The sequence below is a fragment of the Acomys russatus genome, chromosome 1 (genome assembly GCF_903995435.1).
Source record: "Acomys russatus chromosome 1, mAcoRus1.1, whole genome shotgun sequence".
Taxonomy (NCBI): domain Eukaryota; kingdom Metazoa; phylum Chordata; class Mammalia; order Rodentia; family Muridae; genus Acomys; species Acomys russatus.
Genome location: NC_067137.1, coordinates 118,784,954 through 118,809,228, shown reverse-complemented (window position 1 = coordinate 118,809,228; position 24,275 = coordinate 118,784,954). Strand labels below are relative to the sequence as shown.

General features: G+C 46.3%; 1 protein-coding gene and 1 pseudogene across 1 annotated transcript in view; one reads left to right on the top strand and one right to left on the bottom strand.

The window, feature by feature from the left end:
- Nucleotides 1-24,275, bottom strand: part of Tecpr2 (tectonin beta-propeller repeat containing 2) — an 89,948-nt gene that overhangs the window by 36,446 nt on the left and 29,227 nt on the right. The window contains exons 6-13 of the mRNA XM_051151635.1: nt 17,816-18,128; nt 15,049-15,181; nt 12,913-13,245; nt 10,991-11,994; nt 7,986-8,169; nt 6,052-6,225; nt 3,961-4,141; nt 2,499-2,640 (exon numbers count right to left, since the gene is read on the bottom strand). Of these exons, the coding sequence (XP_051007592.1) occupies nt 2,499-2,640; nt 3,961-4,141; nt 6,052-6,225; nt 7,986-8,169; nt 10,991-11,994; nt 12,913-13,245; nt 15,049-15,181; nt 17,816-18,128 (2,464 nt within the window). The remainder of the gene's footprint in view (nt 1-2,498; nt 2,641-3,960; nt 4,142-6,051; nt 6,226-7,985; nt 8,170-10,990; nt 11,995-12,912; nt 13,246-15,048; nt 15,182-17,815; nt 18,129-24,275) is intronic.
- LOC127195420 (transmembrane protein 11, mitochondrial-like) lies at nt 19,539-20,794 on the top strand (annotated as a pseudogene).

Sequence of the window (24,275 nt, the reverse complement as noted above, 5' to 3'; positions counted from 1 at the left end):
CAGCATGCATGTAGAGGGACAACTTTTGGGAGTCACTCTCTACCCTGCCGTGTGGGCCCTGGCGACCAAGCGCGGGTTCTCAGGGTTAGCAGGCATGTTAACACGATGAGCAGCCCTGTCGTCTTCTCTCTAGTGTTTTTGCCTATTGGATTTATCACAGACATTGGCACAAACACCGTATTCCTAGGATCCATTCCCAGGGCACACAATTAAATGTTAAGTGAAAGTTTTACAGAGAACTTAAATTACTAACAAAACAAAACAAAACCCCAAAAACAAACATGAAAGGAATCACTGCACACAGATGCTGCCCTTTTGTGAGTGAAGGAACAGGTTGGCTGGGTGCACTGTCCTCACTGAAATGGCATAAAGAGCCCCACTGCAGAGCCTGTGGCCACATTTAGCACCCTGAGTTCTGTGTCCAGCCTGCTGTGTGAGAGTGAGCTCCACTCAAGTGCATATGCTGTGCAACTCAGGGTCAGGGCTGCTCACTGGAGACCTGGCAGTGACTATGCCAAGGCCACACTCCATTTATGATACCCAAGACAGATAGACATGTAAGCAGGTCTCCAGCTGAAAAAGAAAGGAAAGACCTAGCAGCTAAACATAATTACTTCTAGAGCCACAAAGGAAGTACAGAATGGGGCTGGAGAGATGGCTCAGAGGCTAGAAGCACTGACTGCTCATCAAGAGGACCTGGGTTCAATTCCCAAGACCCACATGGCAGCTCACAACTGTCTGTAACGTCAGTTCCAGGGCTTCGGACATTCTCACATAGACATAAATGCGGGTAAAACACCAATGCATATAAAGTAAAGGTAAATAAAAATTTTAAAAAAGCATAGGACTACTGCACTGCTTCTGTGCCTCATGACAGTCTGCCCAGTTCTGTGTATTCTGTATTATGAATACAGAGCTTTCTTTGTGTTGACTTTAAGGGCTGGGAGATACAGTGCATGGTAGAGTATGGCCCAGGCTTAAACCTAGCACAAGAGGCAAAACTAACAAAACAAGGCTCAGTGGACAAAGTGTTGAGCACACAAGTGTGAGGACTGGAGTCTGGAACCCCAACATCCATATAAATACTGGCAGACAAGCCAGGTATGGTGGTGCACGCCTTTAATCCCAGCACTCGAGAGGCAGAGGTGGATCTCTGTGAGTTTGAGGCCAGCCTGGTTTACAAAGTGAGTCCAGGACAGCCAGGGCTACACAGAGAAACTCTGTCCTGAAAAACCAATAAAAAACAAATAGACAGAGACTAGAACCCTGGCTCAAGCTGGCTAGCTAGACTAGCTAAGTCTGTGAGCTTCAGGTTCAGCAAGAGACCCTACCTCAGTAGATAAGGTGAAAAGCTATCAAGTAGGATTTCCAACAGCAACTCTGGATGCTACATGCATAGACACATATGCATACACACAACCACATTATACACATACCCATGCAAAGAATCCCACCAGAATTTAGCCCATACAGGTATGTATATATGCTTATGTGCTGTTTACATGTGCATATTCATAATGGTAGGTATTTTAAAATCATATATCTCAAATATTACCTAGAATATCAAATAATATACATAATTTGAAAGACTAAAGAAAGCAGCATGCTTAAGACAAGCCTCATTAGGCAAACCTGAGGTGGTTATAAAGGCTGAGCTAAGGAGACGTAAGAGGTGAGGCATCACACTGCACATCTGTTGGAGCAGCTTTAGGCCCAACATGTCGGGTGGGAGTGGAGGGGTGGGCAAAAGTTTACACCCGATTGGTACCAACAGGGGAAAGTGATGCTCCTTGCAGAATCCACCAAAGGTTGGGCTGAAGCCATGCTACATAGAAAGCTGGCTTGATCACCCCCCCACACCCCCGTCTCCTCTCTGGCAACATGTGGGAAGATGCTTAGTTCCCTGCTGAAGGATCAGTTCCTTAAAGGCCTTTCAAACAAGTGAGAGATGAGCTTTAATTATGGGTTGGGTTTCCAGACCTATTGTTTGGTCTCTTTTCTTAGAACATTTGTTCAGAATTAAACATCATTATTACCCAGGTCTTCAATAGATGTTGCTGGGTTTATTTAGCCTACAGTGATGAATGCCTAAACAATATTTAAATAAATAAATTTCAGCTCTAAAGTTACTTTCTATGAGGGAAAGTTTGTGTGTGTGTTTTTAAAGATTTATTTATTATGTATACAATGTTCTGCCTGCGAGTATGCCTGCACACTAGAAGAGGGCACCCAATCTCATTCTAGATGGTTGTGAGCCACCATGCGGTTGCTGGGAATTGAACTCAGGACCCCTGGAAGAGCAGACAGTGCTCTTAACCTCTGAGCCATCTCTCCAGCCATCTCATGTGTGTGTTTTTAATATACCCAACCACAGCTAAGTCTCATCCACTAAAAAGTAAACATTACTAATTGAATCCATTACTAATTTCTTTAAGAGCAAGGCAGAGAGAGGAAGCAGGAAGGGCGGGTCTCCAGGCCACAGAAGTGCCGTCACTTACCTGCCACCAGTGGTCATCATCTCCTTGGGGCTTCTTGGGCACCACGCCAGTTCTGAACCACAGCTTCCCATGAATGTCCAGGGCCCAGAGCGTGTGCTCATCTCCGAGAGTTATGCAGACAGGCTCCAGAGTTTGTCTTTCACTGAAAGTGAGAGAGCAGAGCATCAGCTCCACCCAGGGGGTGTCGTCTAGGAAGACTACCTCACTGCACAGGCTTGGCATTGAGAAGAATGTTTACAGGAGTGGATTCCTGACTGGCAAGGAGGAACTGTGAGTCCAAGTCACACTGCTGGGCAATATACACTGTCCAGACATGGCAGACATGGCTGCTTTGGAAAGGCACACTAAAGGCCCAGATGGTGAGGAAAACTCACAAAATAACAACAACAGAGCTACCAGTCACAAGTGAGCAGGCACCTAGGCCAAGAGCACCTCATTTCTCCATTCTGTCTCTCCCCACGTGCCAGGCTGTGGTGTACCACTGTTTCTGGGCAGACACTGTCATCTCTGATGTGTCTACCTCCCTTTCCTCCATCTGGAGACATCCTCGGCAGCCTTGGGGCTCATTTGAGGCTAGCCTTGGCAGGCAATCCACAGCTCCTCACTGCTTTGTGCTCTCCATCCTGCTTAGTGTCCTCACAACGACTGGTACCCAACTGGCTGCTGCATGGCTCCCACAGAGTTGGAGGGCTGAAGATTTCCTAGCTAGCTAACCCAAACCAACTTATCCTGATTTGGTATGCATAAGCACCAAATCTTTTTTGTTGTTTTGGGTTTTGTTTTTTTTCTTCAAGACAGGGTTGCTGTGTGTAGCCCTGGCTATCCTGAAACTTCCTCTGTAGACCAGGCTGGCCTGGAATTCAGAGATCTGTCTCCCTCTACCTCCTGAGTGTTGGGACTAAGGATGTGTGCCACCACTACCTGGCCCAAATCTTAAATGGTAAAAAGTAAGATATAGTCCAGAACAAATTTCAACTGACCAGGATAAAAATACAATAAGCATTTGCAGCTACACCATCTCAGACTCTCAACAGAAGCATGTGACAGCAGGTAGCTCTGAATGGAGACCATGAGAACTGGTGACTCTCTGATGCTCAGGTCCCCACTTGTTTTTTGCATTTATCCAAGGCTGAGGATGACGCTGAACTTGTGGTTTTCTTGCCTCTATCTCCTAAGTGATGAGATTACAGGCATGTGCCTTTCAGCCCAGTTCATGTAGTACAGCGGATGGAACTCAGGGCCTCATGCATGCTAGGCAAATCCTCTCCCAACTGAGCTCTACCCCAAACCCCTCTGACCAGCAGTCTACCAGCAGAGGAACACGGAATATTCCCAAGACAGGTCTGTCAAGACTGACTGACAAATGACTCTTTCACCACGGAACCCACAGGGGTTGGCTTTGCCAGAAAAAGCTCACCTAAGTAACTGGTCAGAGATAAATGTACATTGCTTGGGCCCATACCTGACAATGTCACACTTCCACTGCTCCCCTTCAGGACAGAAGCTACTCACGCCCTCCCGGTACAGGAGGGCCCTTTGTTCCGTCAGTGCCCACACCACACTGTTCCTGGCTGTGATCTGGGACAGCGGGTAGGGGCAGTCGACCTTCATGGCTCGGGCACAGGGTCGGTCCACGCTGAGACCTGCAGTGAGAGGGAGGAACCCCACAGACTGAGCAGCAGCATGCCATACCCCATTCTGACCTGGGAGTCTTTGTCTTTGCTACTGTCTTTCCTAACAGACACCTTTCCTTCCTAAGATTTTTATCAACAACAATAGCAAAAAAGAGTAAATTATGCTTCCATGTAGCATCTGTCTGAGGCAAAATTGGATGTCATTTGGAAAGTAAAGAAATATAATTCAAGGGGCTGGAGAGATGGCTGAGTGGTTAAGAGCGCCACCTGCTCTTTAAGAGGTCCTGAGTTCAATTCCCAGCAACCACATGGTGGCTCATAACCATCTATAATGAGATCTGCTGCCCTCTTCTATAAAGCACTCATATGCAATAAATAAAATAATCTTTGAAAAAAATACAATTCAAAGTGTTCTGGTGTTCCAAAGTAGCTTAGCAAGTTCTCAAGACAGGGAAGCCAAAGGCAGGAGAACAGTCAGCCTACAAGAGCACAGAGGGCTTTCCTTCCGCCAGCAAGACTGTGGTCCTTGAGAAACAAGGGGCTCCTCAGCTTCACAGAGCCTCTGGGCTCAGGTAGATCTGCTCCCGCTCTGCTTTCGCCAGCGTGGGGGGCTCCACTGCTAGAGTGCAAATCCTTATTTCCCAGGTGAAACCTGAGACTTGTCAGTGAAAAGCCTGTGACAGAGTGGAGCTCCAGCAAGCTCCCCTTCACCTCTTTGAGGCCTGTCAGTAAATGAGGTCAAAGGCAGCTACCACAGGAGCAGGCAGGCCAGCTAGTATCTAAATGCCATGTTCGATAGCCTTATCCAGCAAGTAGGTCCTAGTAGTATAACCACAAGGGACCTGCAGTGTACGGAACTACATGGACTTGCCCACAGAACTTCTTTCTGCAAATCTTTGCCAACCCCAGATTCCAAGCCAGCAGTTCCAGGAAGGGACAGGAAATATGAAAACAGCTCTGGTGACTGCTCTTGCACCATGGCTGGGAGGCCACCTGCTCCTTCCTTACCTGTAAGTTCAAAGCATCCTGTTTCCTGCCATGACCAAAATCCAACACCCTGCAAGCTAGATGTGCATGTGTGTATCACAGGGCCTAGTCCACTGAAGACACGAGGGCTAACTAAGCTGAAGGCTAGAGCTCACATATAATCATGAAGTGGGCACAGCACCTACCAAGTGACACGCTCCTCCACATCTGCGGCAGAGTCAGATGAGCAACAAGCTTTAGTGTGGAGAACCATTCCGAGCTGACGGTTCATTCCGAAGATGAAACCATGCTCTCAGAATCAGTAGTATTGACTAGATCAATCTTCATGTAAATCCAGCATGGCCTATGGACAGCCCACACATAACTCCTGCTCCCAGGCCATTTCCCCTTGTACTGACAGTACACAAACACTGACTCATTACAGTTTATTTTTAATAAACAAGTCCCTCTGTGCAGTTGTAGCAGCTAAAGGTTTCCCTAAGGGCAGTTTTCTACGACAAATCAATCTGCTATTTACAGCAAATTACTTCTTGTTTTCCCCCTGAATCCACATGTAAAGATGTGTATAGATGCTGGGTTTTGACCTAGCTCGGGAAAAAGGGAGATGTCTGTCAAGCTGTGCCTATTACTCTTTCCTCTAGGACGGGATACTGCAGGGTACGCGCAGAAGGCACTGGCAGCCGCAGGACCGTAGGGCTCTGCGCCCACACGGCACTGTGCACGGCACTCAGTCGTCTGTTCATTCGTGTCCAGGTCTAACCTGTGTCGGGGGCAGGGGGAAGGGGGACATCGCTCTCACACGGCAACCACAGTGCTCCTAGAAATGTTCTCACTTAACGTGGTTTTCAGTCTCTGCATCCTGTGATTGCTCTCAAAAAGTGACCAGCTGCAGACTCAGCACGTCACAGACAATGCACATGGCCCCTGACTACCTGTCTGAAGGTACACATCTCCATTGGTCCTGATGATCCAGGCTGTGTCATCACTCAGGGCCACAAACACAGCCTGGGGCAGAGCCTCATACCAGTGACGCTTCCCCTTGATGGTGACTTTGCCACAGGCAAAAGCACGGTTAGACTTCTGTTCAATCTTCCAGAGAAGGGTCCCTAGAAGGAAAAAAAAGCTACTCACTGCTCAACAAACATGCAATTCACCTGCACAGACGCTCCATCTGCACTGCAGGGACAGCTTTCCAAAAGACATCATGTTGCTTCTGACTCAGGGAGAGCCTAAACCCAGCAGCCGTGTGTAGCTGGACATCCCATGAACGTGACCAAGCCTCACTCTCCTCAACTGACAAATGGGTCATTTCCATCATCTGGGACTGATCTAAAGGCTAGATGTGAGAAGAAACCACCATGCAGCATGGAGTTGGGCAAGAGGCCGTCACTCATGACGGGGGAGAGAAGTGACAGTATTGTAGGTTTAATTAGGTGAGTGCTCACTGACACTGAGGCACAATTAGTGCCCAGACACTGACCTTGGGGACTCAGTGGGAAGGGCCTCTTCTGGACCACTTATGTGAAAGCTATGCACCTGAGTTGGGTGGCATGCTTTCATTCAAAAGAATTCCGAGGAATGGATAAATGAGGTGAAGGAAGGTGGAAGGCAGGCGAGAGGCACCGCAGATGGAAGAAACTCTGACATCAGTCCAGGTGAGGAACCACCAAAGAATGAGTGAGCTTAAGCTGAGCCTACAAGCCCTCTAAGCAGGCTCCTACCCTGCCCTCCATCACCACATGGCCTAGGGCCTGAGGCATCCAAAGCTGTGGGTCCTGAAGATGGTCGTCTCAGCTGAGAAAAATGATCTCACAGAGACAGTCAGCTCCAACCAGAGCAACCAAGGAATGGTTGGGAACTTAAAATATAATTAATACAATCAGTAGAGAATCAACATATCTAAGTGGCTAAGAGGATGAACCTGAGCCTAAAAGTATGTGACAGAAACAGGAAAAAAACATGAAGATATACAATTACACAGTGCCAGCTAATGGAGTGGGCTATTATCTCAGCTGTCTCCAGGGGAAAATAATTTTCAAGCAAGCAGTGAAAGAAAGTGAGCAAACAACCCCGAAAACAAGACCTTCCTTTCTTTTGCTTCTCTGCTATGATGCCTACTGCTACAGAACAGATAAACACATTTCTAGCTTTAGGAAAATGCAAATGAATCATAGTGGGAGTCATGTATGTAACTCCAGCTCTTGGGACGCTGAGGCAGGAGGACACAAAGTTTGAAGCCAGACTGTGCTATACAGCAATGCCATGTCTAAAAACAAAACCAAGCAAGCAAGCAAACAAACAAACAAAACAAAACCCCCAAAACACTAACAAGTAAATGAGTCTAGATAGATAAGGAAGTTATCTCAGTCTAGCAGAACTGTGTTTAAAAAAAAAGTCTCCTTGGGCTCACTGAAATGCTAGACAATGGCATGAAAGTCTGAGGCCCCTTCCTACTGCAGTCAGGGAGAGATGACTGGAACATATCCAACACACATCCACAGGCCTGTCTTCACTAGTTTATTTGCTTTATCGCAACACTGACAAACAGAAATATATGTTATTTTTATGAGGATTTCCTGTGCCAACATGACTAAAAAGCCTCAACACTCAAATTATTTGGGTAGCTTACAAAAATATGTTCATTTGTTATCACTGCAATTAATAAAATAAAAAAACCAAAATTTCAAGCAAGTATGTTAACACCCATCACCCTAACCAGTGTCAAAGGAAGCATTTGAGATCTTTACAGAACCCGACTGAGCTGGCAGGAAGGCCAATCCATTGACAGTATGCCCCTGCCAAAGGAGAGCTGCCCTGGGAGCTAGGAATGGGGTTGGGGTTGGGAAATGAGAGCTGGGAGGCCAACCTGAAGGAGAGACCGCCACCTGCTGGACAGCATCTTCAAACCTCTGCCAGCGCAGCCCTGCACCAGGCAGGGCACTGCAGAACAGGCCGCCTTTGTAGTCCAAGCACCAGATAAACTTTTCTGAGACCGCCAAGCTGAGGATGCCATAGCCAGGACCCGAGTAGCCCATCCAGCTCTCTGCAAACTAACAAGGACAAGGGCCAGTGAGTTCTGTGGCAGGGGACACTGCTGCCTTCATCATACTGTTACCAACAAGAAAAGAGGGCAGAATATTAAAGTGAAAGGATCTTTGAGAAGCCTTGCCTACTAGCCTTGCTCTCCTTGGATCCAGTCTTACAAACATTCTGGAACAGAAAGTGTAGTCCCGTGGAAGATCCCATAACATCCCTTGATGACTTTCTCATGGCACAGCACCCTTCTTAAGTAATGCTTGAAGGTGTATCCTACCTCTTGTCAAAACAAGACATTGTCATCTAGCAAGTCCACACTCAAGAACCATACAACTCAGTTAGCCCCAAAAAAAGTTTGTAAAAGAAAACATAACATTTTAAGTAAGTTTATGGTTTTACACTGGGCTACACTTATAGCTATCCTGGTGCATAGGCTACGGACGCTGGTAAAGCATCAAGAGCACACATCAACAGAGAGCTGGCTTTATCCTATGCACACCTTACTTTATACAAGGAGGTGTGTTCATCAACACGTGGACAAGTCTACTTTCTGTATACTTACTTATGACAGATGTACTATGGGAACAGCACTGCCACTGTCTGCATTACAGTTTTCCAAACATTGTTCTGACTTTGGACACCTGGCCTATCGTATGGGGACTGCTGGAGGAAGTGTAGAATTTTGTACATTAAGAATTTATTGCTATATTTTTCATTTGTATTACATTTACTTAGTGCAATTATGTATATGCATACATGGGTGTGCTACATGGTACACGTATGAAATCAGGAGACAACTGGTGAGAGCTGGCCCTCTCCTTCTACCATATAGGTCCTACAGACAGAACTCAGGTCATTATCCACTAACCTATCATGCTGGTACCATGATGCTAGGATTTGTTTAAAAGTCAAAGCTAGGGGCTGGAGAGATGGCTCAGTGGTTAAGAGCACTGGCTGCTCTTCCAAAGGTCCTGAGTTCAATTCCGAGCAACCACAGAGTGGCTCACAACTATCTACAATAAGATCTGGTGTCCTGGTACACGTGCAGGCAGAACACTGCATACATAATATAGAAATAAATCTTTAAAAAAAGAAAAAAAAGAAGGCCGGGCGTGGTGGTACAAACCTTTAATCACAGCACTTGGGAGGCAGAGGCAGCTAAGGCTACACAGTGAAACCCTGTCTTAAAAAACCAAAAAAAAAAAAAAAAACAAAAAAAAAAAAAGAAAGAAAGAAAGAAAAGAAGGAAAAAAGAAAAAAAAAAAGTCAAAGCTAGCCAGACATGGTGGCGCACACCTTTAATGCCAGCACTCAGGAGGCAGAGGCCGGTGGATCTCTGTGAGTTTGAAGGCAACCTTGTCTTTAGGGCAAGTTCCACGACAGCCAAAGCTACACAGAGAAACCCTGCCTTGAAAAACAAAAAAAAGCCTAAGCTAAATAAAGGCCACATACTTCAGACACAGATACGGAGGCTAGTGCATGAAGAGAACGGTTTCCACCCCTTCCTCACCAGGCTCTGCTCACTACAGCAAGACCAGGTGTGGCAAAGCTTGCAGGCAACTTCAGAAACCTAGGATCATTATTCATAGGTAAGGGCTTTCTTAGGCTAGAGTCCTAACATGCACCAACAGTTATAATCTGCCAGCTAACACTGTCATGTGATCATTCCCTTGTGGCTTCCCACAGATCTGCACTTGGCTCAACACCCTTAGCCAAGACTCACTCAACTGATACTCTGAACATGGCTTCCCCGAGACTGGAGTGCACAGCTAGCTGCCGCATGCCCTGAGCTCCCCAGCATGAGCACATGCACTGTCAATTAAGAGTACCAAGGGAGCAGGATGCTGAACAAGTGGTCCGGCTTTTGGCACATTCACTTTTGAGACGCAACGCAAAGACTAGGAGAGAACCCTGGGCTACTCTGATCTCACAATGTAACCTGGTACATTTGCCACTTTACTCTTCTTAGCCTCAACTTCCTCCTCCATAAAATGGGGACAACTGCACCCATGTCCTAGTCTGTTTTGTTTTTAAAGAAGTGACTTAAATGTGTGACAGGCTCAGCATAGACCTGCACATAGTGAGAGCTGGTAAACATCACTCACTCTTAGCCCTGAAGACGCAGAGGTGGCCTCACATCCATCACTAGGGATGTGGTGGTGCAAGGCTAGCTTTGAAGCCAAACATATTTACTAAGACTTACTTGGCAAAGAACATAAATACTTAAAAAAAACATTTTTAGGGTTGGGTGTGGTAGCATGAGACTTTGGTACCAGCACCCAAGAGGCAGAGGCAGGTTGATCTCTGAGTTCAAGGCCAGCCTGGTCTACAGAATGAGTTAGAGCCCCTGTTTTAAAAAAATAATTTTTAATATAAGGCTCCTAAGAATAAATTACACTGGCTGAGAGGCCCCATAGCAGATTGGGGGCCTCGTTCTACAAGGCGTGTCCTGGGGCGATGCTGCACTGCTGGAAAGGCCTCCAGTCCACAGTGATGTTCCTACAAGTCAGTGCACTGTGGGGAAGGGCAGAACTACCCACCTCACATGTGCTCAGGGCAAACAGTCCTCTGCCTTCAGTGCCCATACTGCTCTGGCCTTGTAAGACACCACTCTGGTTGGTGGGATATTAACTGAGGGGGTCAGAAGTACTACAGTTCAAATTTCAGGGTCCCTGCATTAGAAATTCTCCCAAACCCAGACTTAGAAGCTACAGATTTTGCAGGAATATGATTTCTACAAGAAGGAAAATAACTGAGTCTGCCACAGATGCTCCTTAAAGGAAAAGCAGCAGTTGCTGCAGCCACCAGTTACGTTCCCTCCACAAGCACACAGACCTGATCTGTCTTGAGCAGTGTGGTATCATCAGCACCTGGTTGGCTCAGGTCCTGCAGAGAGCGGCCAGCTCCAAGCTCTGTCACACTTGTCTCTGAGGATGAAGATGGGAGCCCATGGGCATAAATGTCTTCCTCATCACTGGATGTCACTGCCTGATCCTGGAAAGACTGGTCTAAGCAACACTCATGGTTGCTGGCTACCAAGGCAGAGGCAAGAGGAGTCACCCGTCCTTCTATATTTCCCATGTCACATCCAGAGGTGGGAGTTTCTTTCTGACCTGTGTCATAATCAGTAACTACATGCCAAGGATTTGAGCTCTGGTGGCTAGGGACCTCCACATGGGTCAGGATGTTTGGTTCTGGGCTGGCCACCTCAGTGCTGAGTTCATAAACTCCAATCCCAGGCAGCCACTGCTCAGCACCTGGGGGCCAGCTGAGGCTGGAAGGTGCCGTGTGTGAGTCCAGAAGCGGAGCTTCAGAGATGGTGCTTGGGGGGTCACTGAACTCCATGGCGTCCACCTCCTGTGCCTCAGCAGAGCGGTTCTGTTCTTGCAGGCATAACTGTGCATGCACTGCTGCATCAGCAGCAGGACCAGGCTCCTCTTCAAGTCCTGAGAGGATGTCGCCACCTCCCACATCCTCCTCTGGCTGCAAGGGTAAATTCAACACTCCGCTGAGCAGGTCCATGTCCTGTGTGTGGTCACACTGGGAAGTTTCCTTTCTAGTGCCATTTTCTCCATCCACTGGGTCAGGGGCAGGTTCAGGCACCTCCAGCACACTAGATGTCTCAGGGCCACTGTCTTCCTGCATGATGCCATTCAGCTCACCACTGGGGTTGCTCTCCTGGTCTGGTGACTCTGTGCTCAACTGATCCACACTACTGCCCAGAGCACTTGAGGTCATGGACAAAAAGTCTGTGCTCAAGGACTGGGGGCTGTCACCAGGGAACTCGGAACAAGGAGTTGACTCGAGGGAACTGTGGCAGGTGCTCTTGCTTCCACTGTCTAATTTAAAATGAAAACATTCAAAATAAGGCATGGCTCTACATAAATGATCAGAAAACTGAAAAAGCATTTGGCACAGGAAAAAATATTTTAAATGGAGGATATTTAGTTGGGTATAAATAAATCTTTATAGTCCAAAAATCTGGGAGTTAGAGATAGGAAGCTCATGAGTTTGGGCCTGGTCTGAGCTACATAGTAAGTTCCAGGCTAGCTTCAGCTACTGAGTAAGACTGCCTTCAAATCCCCATAAAAAGAAGGGGAAGAAAAAGAAGATGCCTGTTAAGTAGCAATGACCTTAATGTCCAGAAGCTCATTAGAGAAATGCTAAGAAAATGGAATAGCATGGACTGTAGGCCAATTTTAAAAACTTGCCAAAATGAGTAGAGTGCAATAATGTTTTCTTTAACGTTGTTGCAACCGTTAGCTATAAGGGACCGATGTGGCCTGTCGTGGTGGCACACACCTTCTAATCCCAGCACTTGGGAGCCAGAAGCAGGAAGAGCTCCGTGAATTCAAAGCCAGCCTGGTCTACATGGTAAGTTCTAAGACAGCAAGGACTACACAGAAGTCTGCCTCAAAAAAAAAAAAAAAAAAAAAAAAAAAAAATGTTGTATGTTAAATCCCATATCTGGTAACATGTCAACACAAAACACAGCAGTACAAATCCCCGCTTCAATGGCAGTCCCACATGTCTATAGGGTCTCTGGTCTAGTGAGTGGTATACACGGACAAGCTAAGCCAACATCTTATATTAAATAGTATCTAAACGAGCATCCTCTAGACCCTTCAGTCAGGGCCTGAGCACAGAGATGCCTCTGTGTGCACTATGTGCTGCTAAAGGGAAGGAGTGCATGCGGTTCTGCCAGGAGTGGCAATACCCCTTCATTAGAAGCGTCATGGCTTCCCAGTGGATAGTACCTGTCTTTCTCTTCCTCCTCCTCTTCTTCACTTTGATGGGTCTCACAATAAGCTCCTGGTCAAAGTCTTCAGAGCTGATGATACTGAATCTCTGTGAGGATGGCTGGGCACCCTGGCCCAGCTCAGGTGCAGCCTGAAGTCCAGGCAACAGCAGTCCAGAGCCACTGTCTGTGGAGTTGAGTGAACTGCTCCTGCTCCGTTGCTCACTGGCCAAGGAACTGGCCACAGAAGAGCCTCGAACCCTTGTCTCACAAACAGAGGCCCCCAGTGATTTCTCCAGATGCTGTGTACGGACCTGCTCGGAACATCGTGCCACCTCTGGACCATCTCTCACTAAAAAGAAAAGTTTGGTTTGCTGCTGGCTCTCTGAGCAGCACTCAGTTTGCCAGCCTGAACACTGACAGTCACAGAACAACCAACTCTATCTACCCTGATAAAAGCCAAGCAATTCCAAATTCTCCAAACACAGAGAAACTCAAAGGATCATAAAGAAGATTCCAGAGGCCTTTGTGTTCCAGGAAACTCATATGTGTGTGTGTGTGTATATGTGTGTGTGTATGTGCATATATATAAATAAATAAAGGTGTGCTCCACCATGCCTGCCTGAAACCCATATATTAAAATCAGCAAAATGTCAGGCAAGGTGGTGCATGCCTGTAATCCCAGCACTCAGGAGGCAGAGGCAGGCAGATCACTGTGAGTTTGAGGCCAACCTGGTCTACAAAGTGAGTCTAGGAGAGCCAAGGCTACACAGAGAAACCTTGTCTTGAGAAATCAAAAACCAACCAACAAACAAAAATCAATAATTCACTGCAGTTGTCTTTTGCAGACAGCACCAGTAACAGAAACCACTAATATAAAGCACTTCTCATCTCAATCTTAAAATTCTTTATTAATTTTTCTATATCAAGAAGAGTATAGTTAAATTCCCTATTTATACTATGCCTTCACTATACCTCAGTATTTTCTGAGGGACATAAAAAAAAGCATGTGTCTTCTAATTAATTCCTTGAAATTCAAGGAAGAGAAGTGAACTTCCTACAAGAATGGGTTCACAGCAGAGAAGGACATAAGGAGGTGAGTGACAATGCAAACAGAGAGCAGAGTGAAGGCCCAGGACAGGACATGGGTTCCTGTGATAGAGCCAGGAAGTGTCCACAGCAATGGACCTTCTCTCCTTTCAACACAGCATTGAAGTCTCTAGGCATAGGCCCTCCAGTTCCAACACCGCAACACAAAGCTGCCGTGTGCTTTGTGCAGTGCAGCCATCCCAGCCAAGTATCTACTGGGTGCCATGCCCTGTACAAGGGGCCAGGTAACAGCTGCCAAGAAGACACAGGACTCTTATCCTTGAGGAGCAAACATTTTCCTGAGGGCTGTTCGTTGGGGCAGATTGTGGTGCCTGAGAGTACACTAGGGAGGAGAGAGACTGAACTCTGCTCTGAAGTGACTTGCCAAAGATCGCACAAAGAAATGACAGTGCTAGCTAGAGCTATCCTGTGTTATGTGGAACCCTAGCAACATGTGGCTTCTTAAATTCAAGTTAAATAAAATTAAGCAAAACTTAAAATTCAAATTATTAGCAGCATTTACCACTTGAAGTACCTTAAACCACAGATGGCTGGTGATGACCTGCCAGAGAGTGCACATCTGAAACAGTCATCCCTGCAGATAAAGTTCTCCCAACAGCAGTGGCCAAGTCAGTGCTCATTCTGTGAGCCACATTGTACCTTCTTATCCTGTTTTAGGGGTCTCCACCTCATACATCTTACACACTGCTGGTAAGACTCCTAGTTTTAGAATATTCACCCAGCCAGCCCTCTACTGTTTGAGAAGATAAGTGGCGATGATAAAGAGAGGCTGGCATGCTGTCGTCACCCCAAAAGCAAGCTCAGCATTGAGCCCCAGTTACATCGAGCTGCATGAGAACACTGTTAAGATTCTTTGCTCATTAGTAGTTACAGAGTATGTACTAAGCACAACCGGGGGCTGAGTCTCAGCACTGCAAAATAAAACAAACAAGAGCCTGGCCTGTGGCACTGGCTTAGCCACACTTTTCTTATCATAAGCGGAAAGAACACGCTACAGAGCACAGCCCTCACCGTACACACAGCACACTTGGCAGTGGATACAAACCTATGGATGCGAGTCCTTCAGGCCTGCTTGAAATCCTTATAATGTTCCTATCTCCCTTTAGGAAAAATATTTCATTTTCTGTGCAGGAAACAGACACAATATCACCCAGTCCTTCCAAACCAGCAACTGTGGCCTGTCAAAACAAACAAACACGAAACCAGACAATAAAAACAAAAACATAAACAACATAAATAATCCTGGAAAACTCTAGAAGCAACTAAAGCCACAGCTGGATAGTATTTGATAAATGGACCTAGAGTCGCGTGCCTTAGCAGTGAGGTCGTGACTGTTGGTGCACACCCTATCCCATCTCTCCATCATCCTCTTCCTGACCTACTAGCTCTCTCCTTATGACATGTCGCTCTGGCCATCCTGAGCTGCTTGTCATCCCACCTACGGAAATGGCGTGTGCCAGGCCAAAGCCCAGCTCTGATCCTCATAGCCTATGCATGTAGCACAGGCTTTTCTCCCTGCTCAGCTCCCTTTCCTGTCCCTGTTCATTGGGCAGGCTTGACTTCAGTGCTGCTTAAACATAGTAATTCTGATCTGTCATCCAGCAACAACCAACTCTCCCCAATAGTTAACAACACGTGCTACAAACCTCTGCGTCACATCTCTCCTGGACTAGCTAGGAATGATACACCACCCAACAAGTGCCCTATTGTGTGCTTTCCTAAGGGAGACTAGGAGCCTTGCAGCCCAAGGCTTCTGAATTGAAAGAAGGAAGGGAAACGCCCCTGGCTAAAAGCAGATGGTGCCACACAGGATTATCCTGAGGCCACACTAACCTAAAACAGTTCTTGCTTTTCAGCTGACAGTGTACTCAAGAGATTAGTTCACCAAGAGGACACTGAGCCTAGGCTCTCTGCTAATTTTCAGGTTGCCTTGACAAAAAGCTGAAAAAAAAAAAAAAGAGACTAGGTTCTAAAAGCTGCCAATCATGGTGCTTCACAGAGGTGCAGGCAGCGTCTGTTCACAGACACGCTGTCTCCATTAATTACACCTACACTGAGAGGCACAGGGGAAGTGCTCAGATGAAAAGGGCTGATGCACAATTACAACATGTCTTAAGGCCAATAATTAAGAAGTTCACCAGGAACCCAGGAGAAAGCTTAAGTCATCCATAATGGGAGAAACCAAACAAACAAATGCTGGGCCAGAACCTGTGTGCTCCACTGTGCAGATACAAGAGCCACGCTCAGACAGATCAAAGACTTCCAGGGCCAAGTGTATTCTGCACCAAAAGTGTCACCAAGTGTGGCTGGTAACTAGGGAGGTGTCAGTGGGAGCAGATAAGTTTGATTCTCTGCGGACACTCTCTCTAGAGGTGCTGTGCTTCAAGCTCACTAGCTCATGTGGAGGGAAGAGAGCCCGGCCTGGATGCTGGAAGTGAAGAGTAGGGGTGGGCAGGCCAGAAGCTCTGATCTTAGGACAAGAAATAAACTGAAACCAAACAGCTCTGTTAAACACTTCTGGGAGAGATCTGTCATCACCCTGATTTAGGCAGAAATTATTTTCTACCATGATTTAATCATGCTGGAAAGTTGCTAAGATATGCCAGCTAGTTTCTAAAAAGGAAGGGGGAAAGGGCAAAATAATATGGCTGTCTTTGGACAAGAGCTGAGTTAAACAAACAAAGAGCACACTGGAGCGGGAACCCACTCCTGGGCTGGCACCACCACCGAGGCCTGGGAGACAGTCCTCAGAGTGACTGTTTCTGGATTATAGTAACTTAGTAGTCAGAAAACACATCATCTATAAAGATACAGTGTAATTCCAAGTACATGGCAGCCTGAGGCAAGGCAATCAAAAGTTCAAGGCCTTCCTGGGCTACAGAAAGGGTTCAAGTCCAGCCTGCACAGCTTAGTGAGTCCCTGTCTCAAAAATAAAAAGTGAAACACAAACACAGAGAGCTGATGACACAGCTCAGCAGCAGAGCATCTGCTCAGCATGAACGAGAAAAATGCTAACTAAAACAAAGTAGAGGGAAGGGGTGGAGTTCAGAAGCAGAGCGCTGCTCAACATGCACAAAGACCCTGAACCCAATCACAAGAAAAAAAAATATATGTATGTGTGAAAGGAAAGAAAAGGAAGGGAAGGGCGGGTCAGTGAGAGGCTTGGCAGGCAAAGTTAAAGGTACTCACCACCAAACCAGATATCTGAGTTCAATTTCTGGAACCCAAGGTGGAAGGAAAGCAACAACTCCCACAAGTTGTCCTCTGACCTCCACACAGGTGGCAGGACATGCAGGTGTGATTACAAGTAGGCACATGTGAGCTCATGTGCACACACAAATAAATGTAATTTTGAAAAAAATAACTCACAAAGATTAGAGTAAACAAGTTTAATAAGAGCTTAAAAACAAAACAAAACAAAAGCAAGACAGGGCCTGGTGGCGCGCCCCTGTAACCCCAACACTTGGGAAGGCAGAGGTAGGCGGATCTCTGTGAGTTCAAGGCCAGCCAGGTCTACAAAGAGTCCAGGACAGGCGACGCTAGGCAGGGAAACTCTGTCTCAAAAACAACAAACTCAAAACATCTAATTTCTTGGCAGAGTTGGACTATAACTATCAAAAAGTAAATTGTTTTTCAAATCTATAAAAATTATCAAACTCTATTAGATTTCCTTGGTTGTCTCAGAGCAAAAGAGCAAATGTCAAAGTTAATGCTGTTCCTTTCATCTCTCCAGGAGCCTAGCAGCTGAACACCTGCGGACCTCTGCCCTCCTCTTGCCCCTCAGCCCGCACAGGTACAGGTCCCCCACACACCTGGTTGATGGTGTCCAGCAGATAGATACTGTACTCGTTCCAGCTCAGCACCCAGCCTTCTCGAAAGAAGCATGAAACGAGCCCCAGGTGTTTCTCAGGAGAGCTGCAGCTTCCCCCATCAGAGGGCTCCAGACGAGGGTAGAGCTCAAAAGGTGTGACGCCTCCAGCAAAGACATCCTTGAGGATAAATGTGGCTTGAACGGTCCCATGGACATCAGCCTTCCACAGCCGGAGCCCAGGCCGAGCTGCATACAGCGTTAGATCACTTTGCTTACACAGTCCTGGTATAAAACAAGCACCAAATTTCCCAGTACTAAAATCGGAAGAAAAAAAATGAAAGAAAGGAAAAAAAAAAAAAAGAGGCATGGACTAACAAAGTGATTGAATTGTCAATTCCTTATATCAACTCTAAGAATCTACTGACATAAGTCATTGCTTTTCTTGTCTTTGTCGGGTCACTAAGTCACACTGGCATCCTTGTACCACACAGGCACCACCATGCCTTCACAAGGACACACCACCTGGAACACACATCCTAGACTGTGAGGGTCATCAGTGGTACCCACCACAGCTTGCTTTGTCCCATACCTTGTCCATTCTCCCTTTAGTTCTCACAGCAACAAGGCAGCTCTTACAGCTTCTGTTACAAAGAAGGAGACAACCCAGGGCTGCTCCTGCTACCCACGCAATGCTGCTCCTTCCAAAGTCTGCTGGCTGTGGTCACTGCCTAGCTTCTTGAATGAAAAGGTTTGCATCTAGAGGCGCTCACCTCTATCTCTTCCAAACACATCAAGGTACCAGTTTCCCTTCCTGTCCTCAAGCTTTGTATTATTTTCTCATAAAACTGTAAAACCCAACACACACAAAAGAACATGTGTGGGTGCTGGAGAGGGGCCTCAGTGTTTAAGAACTCCGTTGCCCTTGTAGATGACCCAAGTTTGGTTCCCAGCATCCAGACAGTGACCCATAACAACCTATATAAAAGTCATGGTCCAGGGGATCTGATACCTATTTCTGACCTCCTTGGGTACCAGGCACTCATGCTGCATATACATACATGCAGACACAACATTTATACACATAAAAATAAATAAATCTAAAAAATAAACAAACAAAAACCCAAATATGTGGTTCAGTTGTTAAGAGCATCTGGTGCACAGCATCTGGGTTTAATTACAGGCGCCCCATGGTGTTCACAACCATCCAGAACTGCTGTCCCAGAGAACCCAGTGCGCTCTCTTCTGCCCTATGGGAACCAGGCACACACTTGGGACACATACATATTTCAAGCAAAATGCACATAAAGTTAATAAATCTAGCCGGACATGGTGGTACATGCTTTTAATTCCAGCACTCAGGAGGCAGAGGCCAACCTGGTATACAAAACAAGTTCCAGGACTACCAGGACTATATAGAAATTTCTATCTCAAAGAAATTTAAGTAAAAAAGTAATTAAAATGAATAAATCTAACAAAAAATATTTTTTCAAAGCGTATGTGCAATAAATGTCACAAAGCCGTGGGGGCTGGAGAGATGGCTCAGCAGTTAAGAGCACTGTCTGTTCTTCCAGAGGTCCTGAGTTCAATTCCCAGCAATCACATGGTGACTTATAACCATCTGTAATGTGATCTAATGCCCTCTTCTGGCATGCAGGTGTATATGCAAATAGAGCATCAGATACAATAAATAAATAAAATCCTAAAAAAAAAAAAAGCCTAATGCAATGGTCCTCAACGTTCCGCTGCTGCGAGCCTTTAACACAGGTTATTTTCGTTGCTACTTCACAGCTGTAACTCTGCTACTGCTGTGAATCACAATGTAAGAGTGTGTGTTCAGATGGTCTCGGGCGACCCCGTGAGAGGCTGAGAACCACCGGCCGCACGGACGTGCACTGGGACCCACCCTTTACCTTCACCTACATCATGCAAGCACTCTGTGCTCCTAATGACTTGTCCTGGCCTGGACTGAATTTTATGTGTATCATTCTTGCTTTTATTGATACTTCAATCACATATCTATTAATCCCAACACTGATTTAGCACTTTTATTTTAATAAATGATGTCATTTGTATAATTTTGCAGCTTTTTAACTTAGGCTTCTTGGTTTTTTTAGTTATGTGCTTTTCTGTGTGAGCATGTGAGAGCAAGTACCGATGTGGATGATGAGAAAGGAATTCTGATTCTCAGTAAGAACACTCCTAAGAGCTGCACGTCTCCAAGATGGCCACAGGGGGAAGGGAGGATTGGGTCCAGGTGGTGGCGGCTCCCGAGAGAGGGTCAGCCTGCCAGCCACGGACTGCTACATAGTACATGAAACCTACAGTGAGGAGAACCCCCAGGACCAGCTTGAGTAGGAGCCGGAGCCGGCGCTGGAAGCCCAGTACAAGTACACTGTGACTGAGTCCACCCGAGCTGGGGATGAGACAGCACGTTGGATCGCTGTGGGCAACTGCCTGCACAAGACCAGCATGTTAGCAGGCACTGCCTGCCTCTTCACCACATTGGCGCTGCCCCTGGATTACTCCCACTACATTTCCCTGCCCGCTGCTGTGCTGAGCCTGGCCTGCTGTACCCTCTATGGGATCTCCTGGCAGTTTGACCCTTGCTGCAAGTACCAGGTGGAGTATGATGCCTATAAACTGTCCCTCCTGCCTCTGCACACGCTCACCTCCTCCACACCAGTGGTGCTGGTTCGGAAGGACGACCTGCACAGGAACAGACTGCACAGCACAATAGCACTGGCTGCCCTGGTGTACTGCAGGAGAGTAGGACACGAAGCAGAACCACAGGACTCAGATCCCTAACACTTGGGTTTTCTCTGTGAAGCAACAGCACCTGGGGAACTGTTTGGTTTAATACTTGTTATTGTTTAAGCAAAAATAGCAGATCATGGATATTCAGGGGTTATTCAGCTCATTACACGAAGGTGTCTATTTCCATAACCCAGGAGTGGGTCCCAGGCTGTGCAAGTCTGATTGGGCAAAGTGGTGAATGCTACTTTCTGAGGGGTGTGAACTCGCTGTGGGCGTGTCTTAAGTATATTGCTTAACTATACCATTCAAAAGCCAACCAGAAGCTACTGACCATTAAAATTATGAGAATTAAAAAAAAAGAACACTTATGAGCTCTTAATGGCTGCATTATCTCTTCAGCTCTATGCATACAAATATACAGTACACACACACACTCACACTTTGTGATAATTTTAAGTCACTTGTCTTTTACACTTAACCAATATTCTAAGATTTATTTTTGATTATAAAAAAGAAGCTACAGTGCTTACTCATTTTGATCACTGTATAGTTTTTAACAACTTATTCAAATTTTAACATTAATCTCTTTTTTTTTTTTTTTTTTTGAGCTAATATCTCATTATATAGCCCAGGGTGACCTCAAACTCAAAATTCTACTGTCTCATTCTCTTAGATGTTATAGTCACTACACCTGGACTGACTGAGTGATTTTATTTTTTTTTCAGATAGGGTTTCTCTATGTAGCCTTGGCTGTCCTGGAACTCTGTAGACCAGGCTCAGAGATCCATCTGCCTTTGCCTTTCGAAGGCTGGGTCTAAAGGTGTGTGCCACCACTGACCAGCTTACACCCAGATTTATATTGTTTAAAAAAACAACATACACACACACACACACACACACACACACACACATATACATACATAGCTACAGAACGTTTCCTGGCATAGTGGAATGGATTTGGGGAAAGTATGCATAGCTATGGATCTAATGTTTATCTTTAGTTTCTGTGGTACTGGGACCTGAAGCCAGAACAGGGTCTTAAACACAGCAGGCAAGCGCTCTACTACTCAGTACACTGCAGGGTTGTAGGGTGTTTTGTTGGGCTAGTTGTTTCTTTGTGTTTTGTTTTTTGTTTTTTTCTTGAGACAGAGTTTCTCTGTGTAGCCCTGGCTGTCCTGGACTCACTTTGTAGACCAGGCTGGCCTCGAACTCACATTGAGCCACCTGCCTCTGCCTCGCGAGGGCTGGTCTCACAGTGGACCTGAGTTCGACTCCTAACACATCACTGCAGCTTACAACCTATCTCCACAGGAACAGAGCTGTCTTTATCCTTCTCAGATATCTGTACTCACATTCACAGACACACATACTTAATTAAAAAAAAAAAAAAAAAAACAAATAAAATCTTTTCTCCTTCCTTCCTTCCTTTTCTCTTTTCTTTTCTCTGTGTAGCCCTGGCTGGCCTGGAACTCACAGAGATCCATCCATCTCTTCCTCCTGAGTGCTGGGATTAAAGGTGTGTACTGCTACACCAGCTCTAAATAATCTTAAAAACCATTTATTCAACCTTATTACTGGATTATTGCTGTTGTTGATTTGTTCTGAGACAAGATTTCATGAAGCCAAGACCAGCCTGGAACCCACTAGTCTATGATGATTGATATGTAGCCCAGGATGACACTGAATTTATGATCTTCCTGTCCCTGCCTCCCAAGAACTGGGATTACAGTTATATAACATTTTGTTCCTCTTCCTTTTCTTTCCCTTATGGGTGGAGACTGAACTCAGGCTTCGTCCATGCTAGGCAAAGCCTCTGCATCTGCCCTACTAGTCTGGCATTTGAATTATTGTTTTGTTTGATACAGAACTAGGAGTGGAACCCAAGCTTCATACACGCCAGGTAGATCCTTGACCTGTGCTACACCTCAGCCTTTTTCTTAAACTATTCTTTGTTTATTTGGCTTGTTTTCTGAGACAGGGATGGCCGTAACTCACCATGGAGACCAGGCTGCCTCTGCTGGATTTAAAGATCTACGCCACCATGCCTGGCCTTCTTAAACTACTTTGAATAACAGTGTCATGTGGTATGAGCATTTTTGGCACATTCTTCCTAACATATAGACCTAAGAGTTTGTCAAAGTGATTCTCTAGGATTGTTGATTTGCTGCATTCCAGTTTCTAGCCAGTGATCTTATAGCAGTCTACCTAGCCAAGTCCTGCCCCAGCCGCTGCCCTACAGACTGAACTTTCAGGAGTGCTCACTGTTGTACATCTCTGTCAGTGCTCAGATTTCTACCAGAGTTCAAATTGAAGAGTTTTAGCCCAACTCTAAGCCTTGCTGATTCTTTCTCGGATCTGGACAGTAGAAAGGGCAGTGGCTTGAGTGTGCAGTTATTCGCCTTTTGAGATCTCCATGTGCTAATCCATAGGAAGCATAACTTTCATACCCAAGGACAAGTGGAGACTGCATCAGAAAGCTACATAAAGCTCAAAACCAAGCCTGTGACCTTCTCAGTCTCCTGCCTGGGGAGCTGCCTTGTCCCATCACTTGTGGTCTGTCTCTTCTCACTCCCCATCACCTCCAGGGGGATAGTTACCTGGGGGTGGGGGAGCTCCTTTGCATGTAGCCACTAGGCCCCACTGGCACCTTAGTAATTAAATCCCTCTGGACAGGATCCAGGGAGGATATCATATGTCAGATTCAGCTTTAGAACAAAGATCGTTAGAGTAATCAACTGTTTTGAGTCCACAGAGTTTTCATAGACAGCTACGTAATAGGACAGTGTCTGGTTCTTGTCTTTAGTGGGTTTGTTCTGGAGAGGCCCCCTAAACAGCAAAGCCCAAAGGAATTCTAGTTAGGCAACCCACGTCTCTTCCTTTTGTCTCTCCTGTCAAATAATCTGTTTGGGGATCCAATTTTCAAGTTTGTTTTCTTCCTATTTATGGGGCCTCTTAACTCTCCTGTCACTTGTTTTGTTCCCTGTATGTAACCAGAGCATGTGTTTAACATGCACTCAGTGACCCGGAACCTTCTACAAAACTGTGTGGTGCTAGAGGGTGTGTGCATGTGAAAGATGAAGATGAGGTCTTCAGGGCTCAGCCCGCAGTACAGCAGGAGAAACAGGCATCGTGAAGAGGGGTTCCACAGAGAGCTGGCATAGAGGACGTTTGTGTGTTCAGGGGGCTCTGTGAGGGAGCTGACAGAAGGCATTAGCTGGGAAGCAGCAGCCCATGGAGTAGCCCTTCCCAAACCCGTGCTTACTGAAGCCCCGGATAGACAGGCATGGCTTCCTCCTTGTACTCTCCACCTAAGGCAGTGCACGACAGGAAGATAAGCTTTAAGACACAAATTAAGAGTAGCTGGGCTGTGGTGGCAGAGGCAGGTGGATCACTCTGAGTTTGAGGCCAGCCTGGTCTACAAAGTGAGTCCAAGGCAGCCAAGGCTACACAGAGAGACTGTCTCAAAACCTAAGGACACAAGTTAGAAACACTTTCATTACCCTGTAAGGCTCCATACATTCTCTGTTCCACTGAGAAAGGGCACACACTCCTTTGTTTCCACATGCTGCATCAGTCCCTGGCATTGAGCACACTTTTAGTAAAGGCTGCCAGAAGGCCCTACCATGCCACACTCGGGACAGACACAGAAAGTTTCCAAGCACAAGATAAGGAGGCCAGGCCTTTCTGTTCAGCCCCCAAGTCTTCCA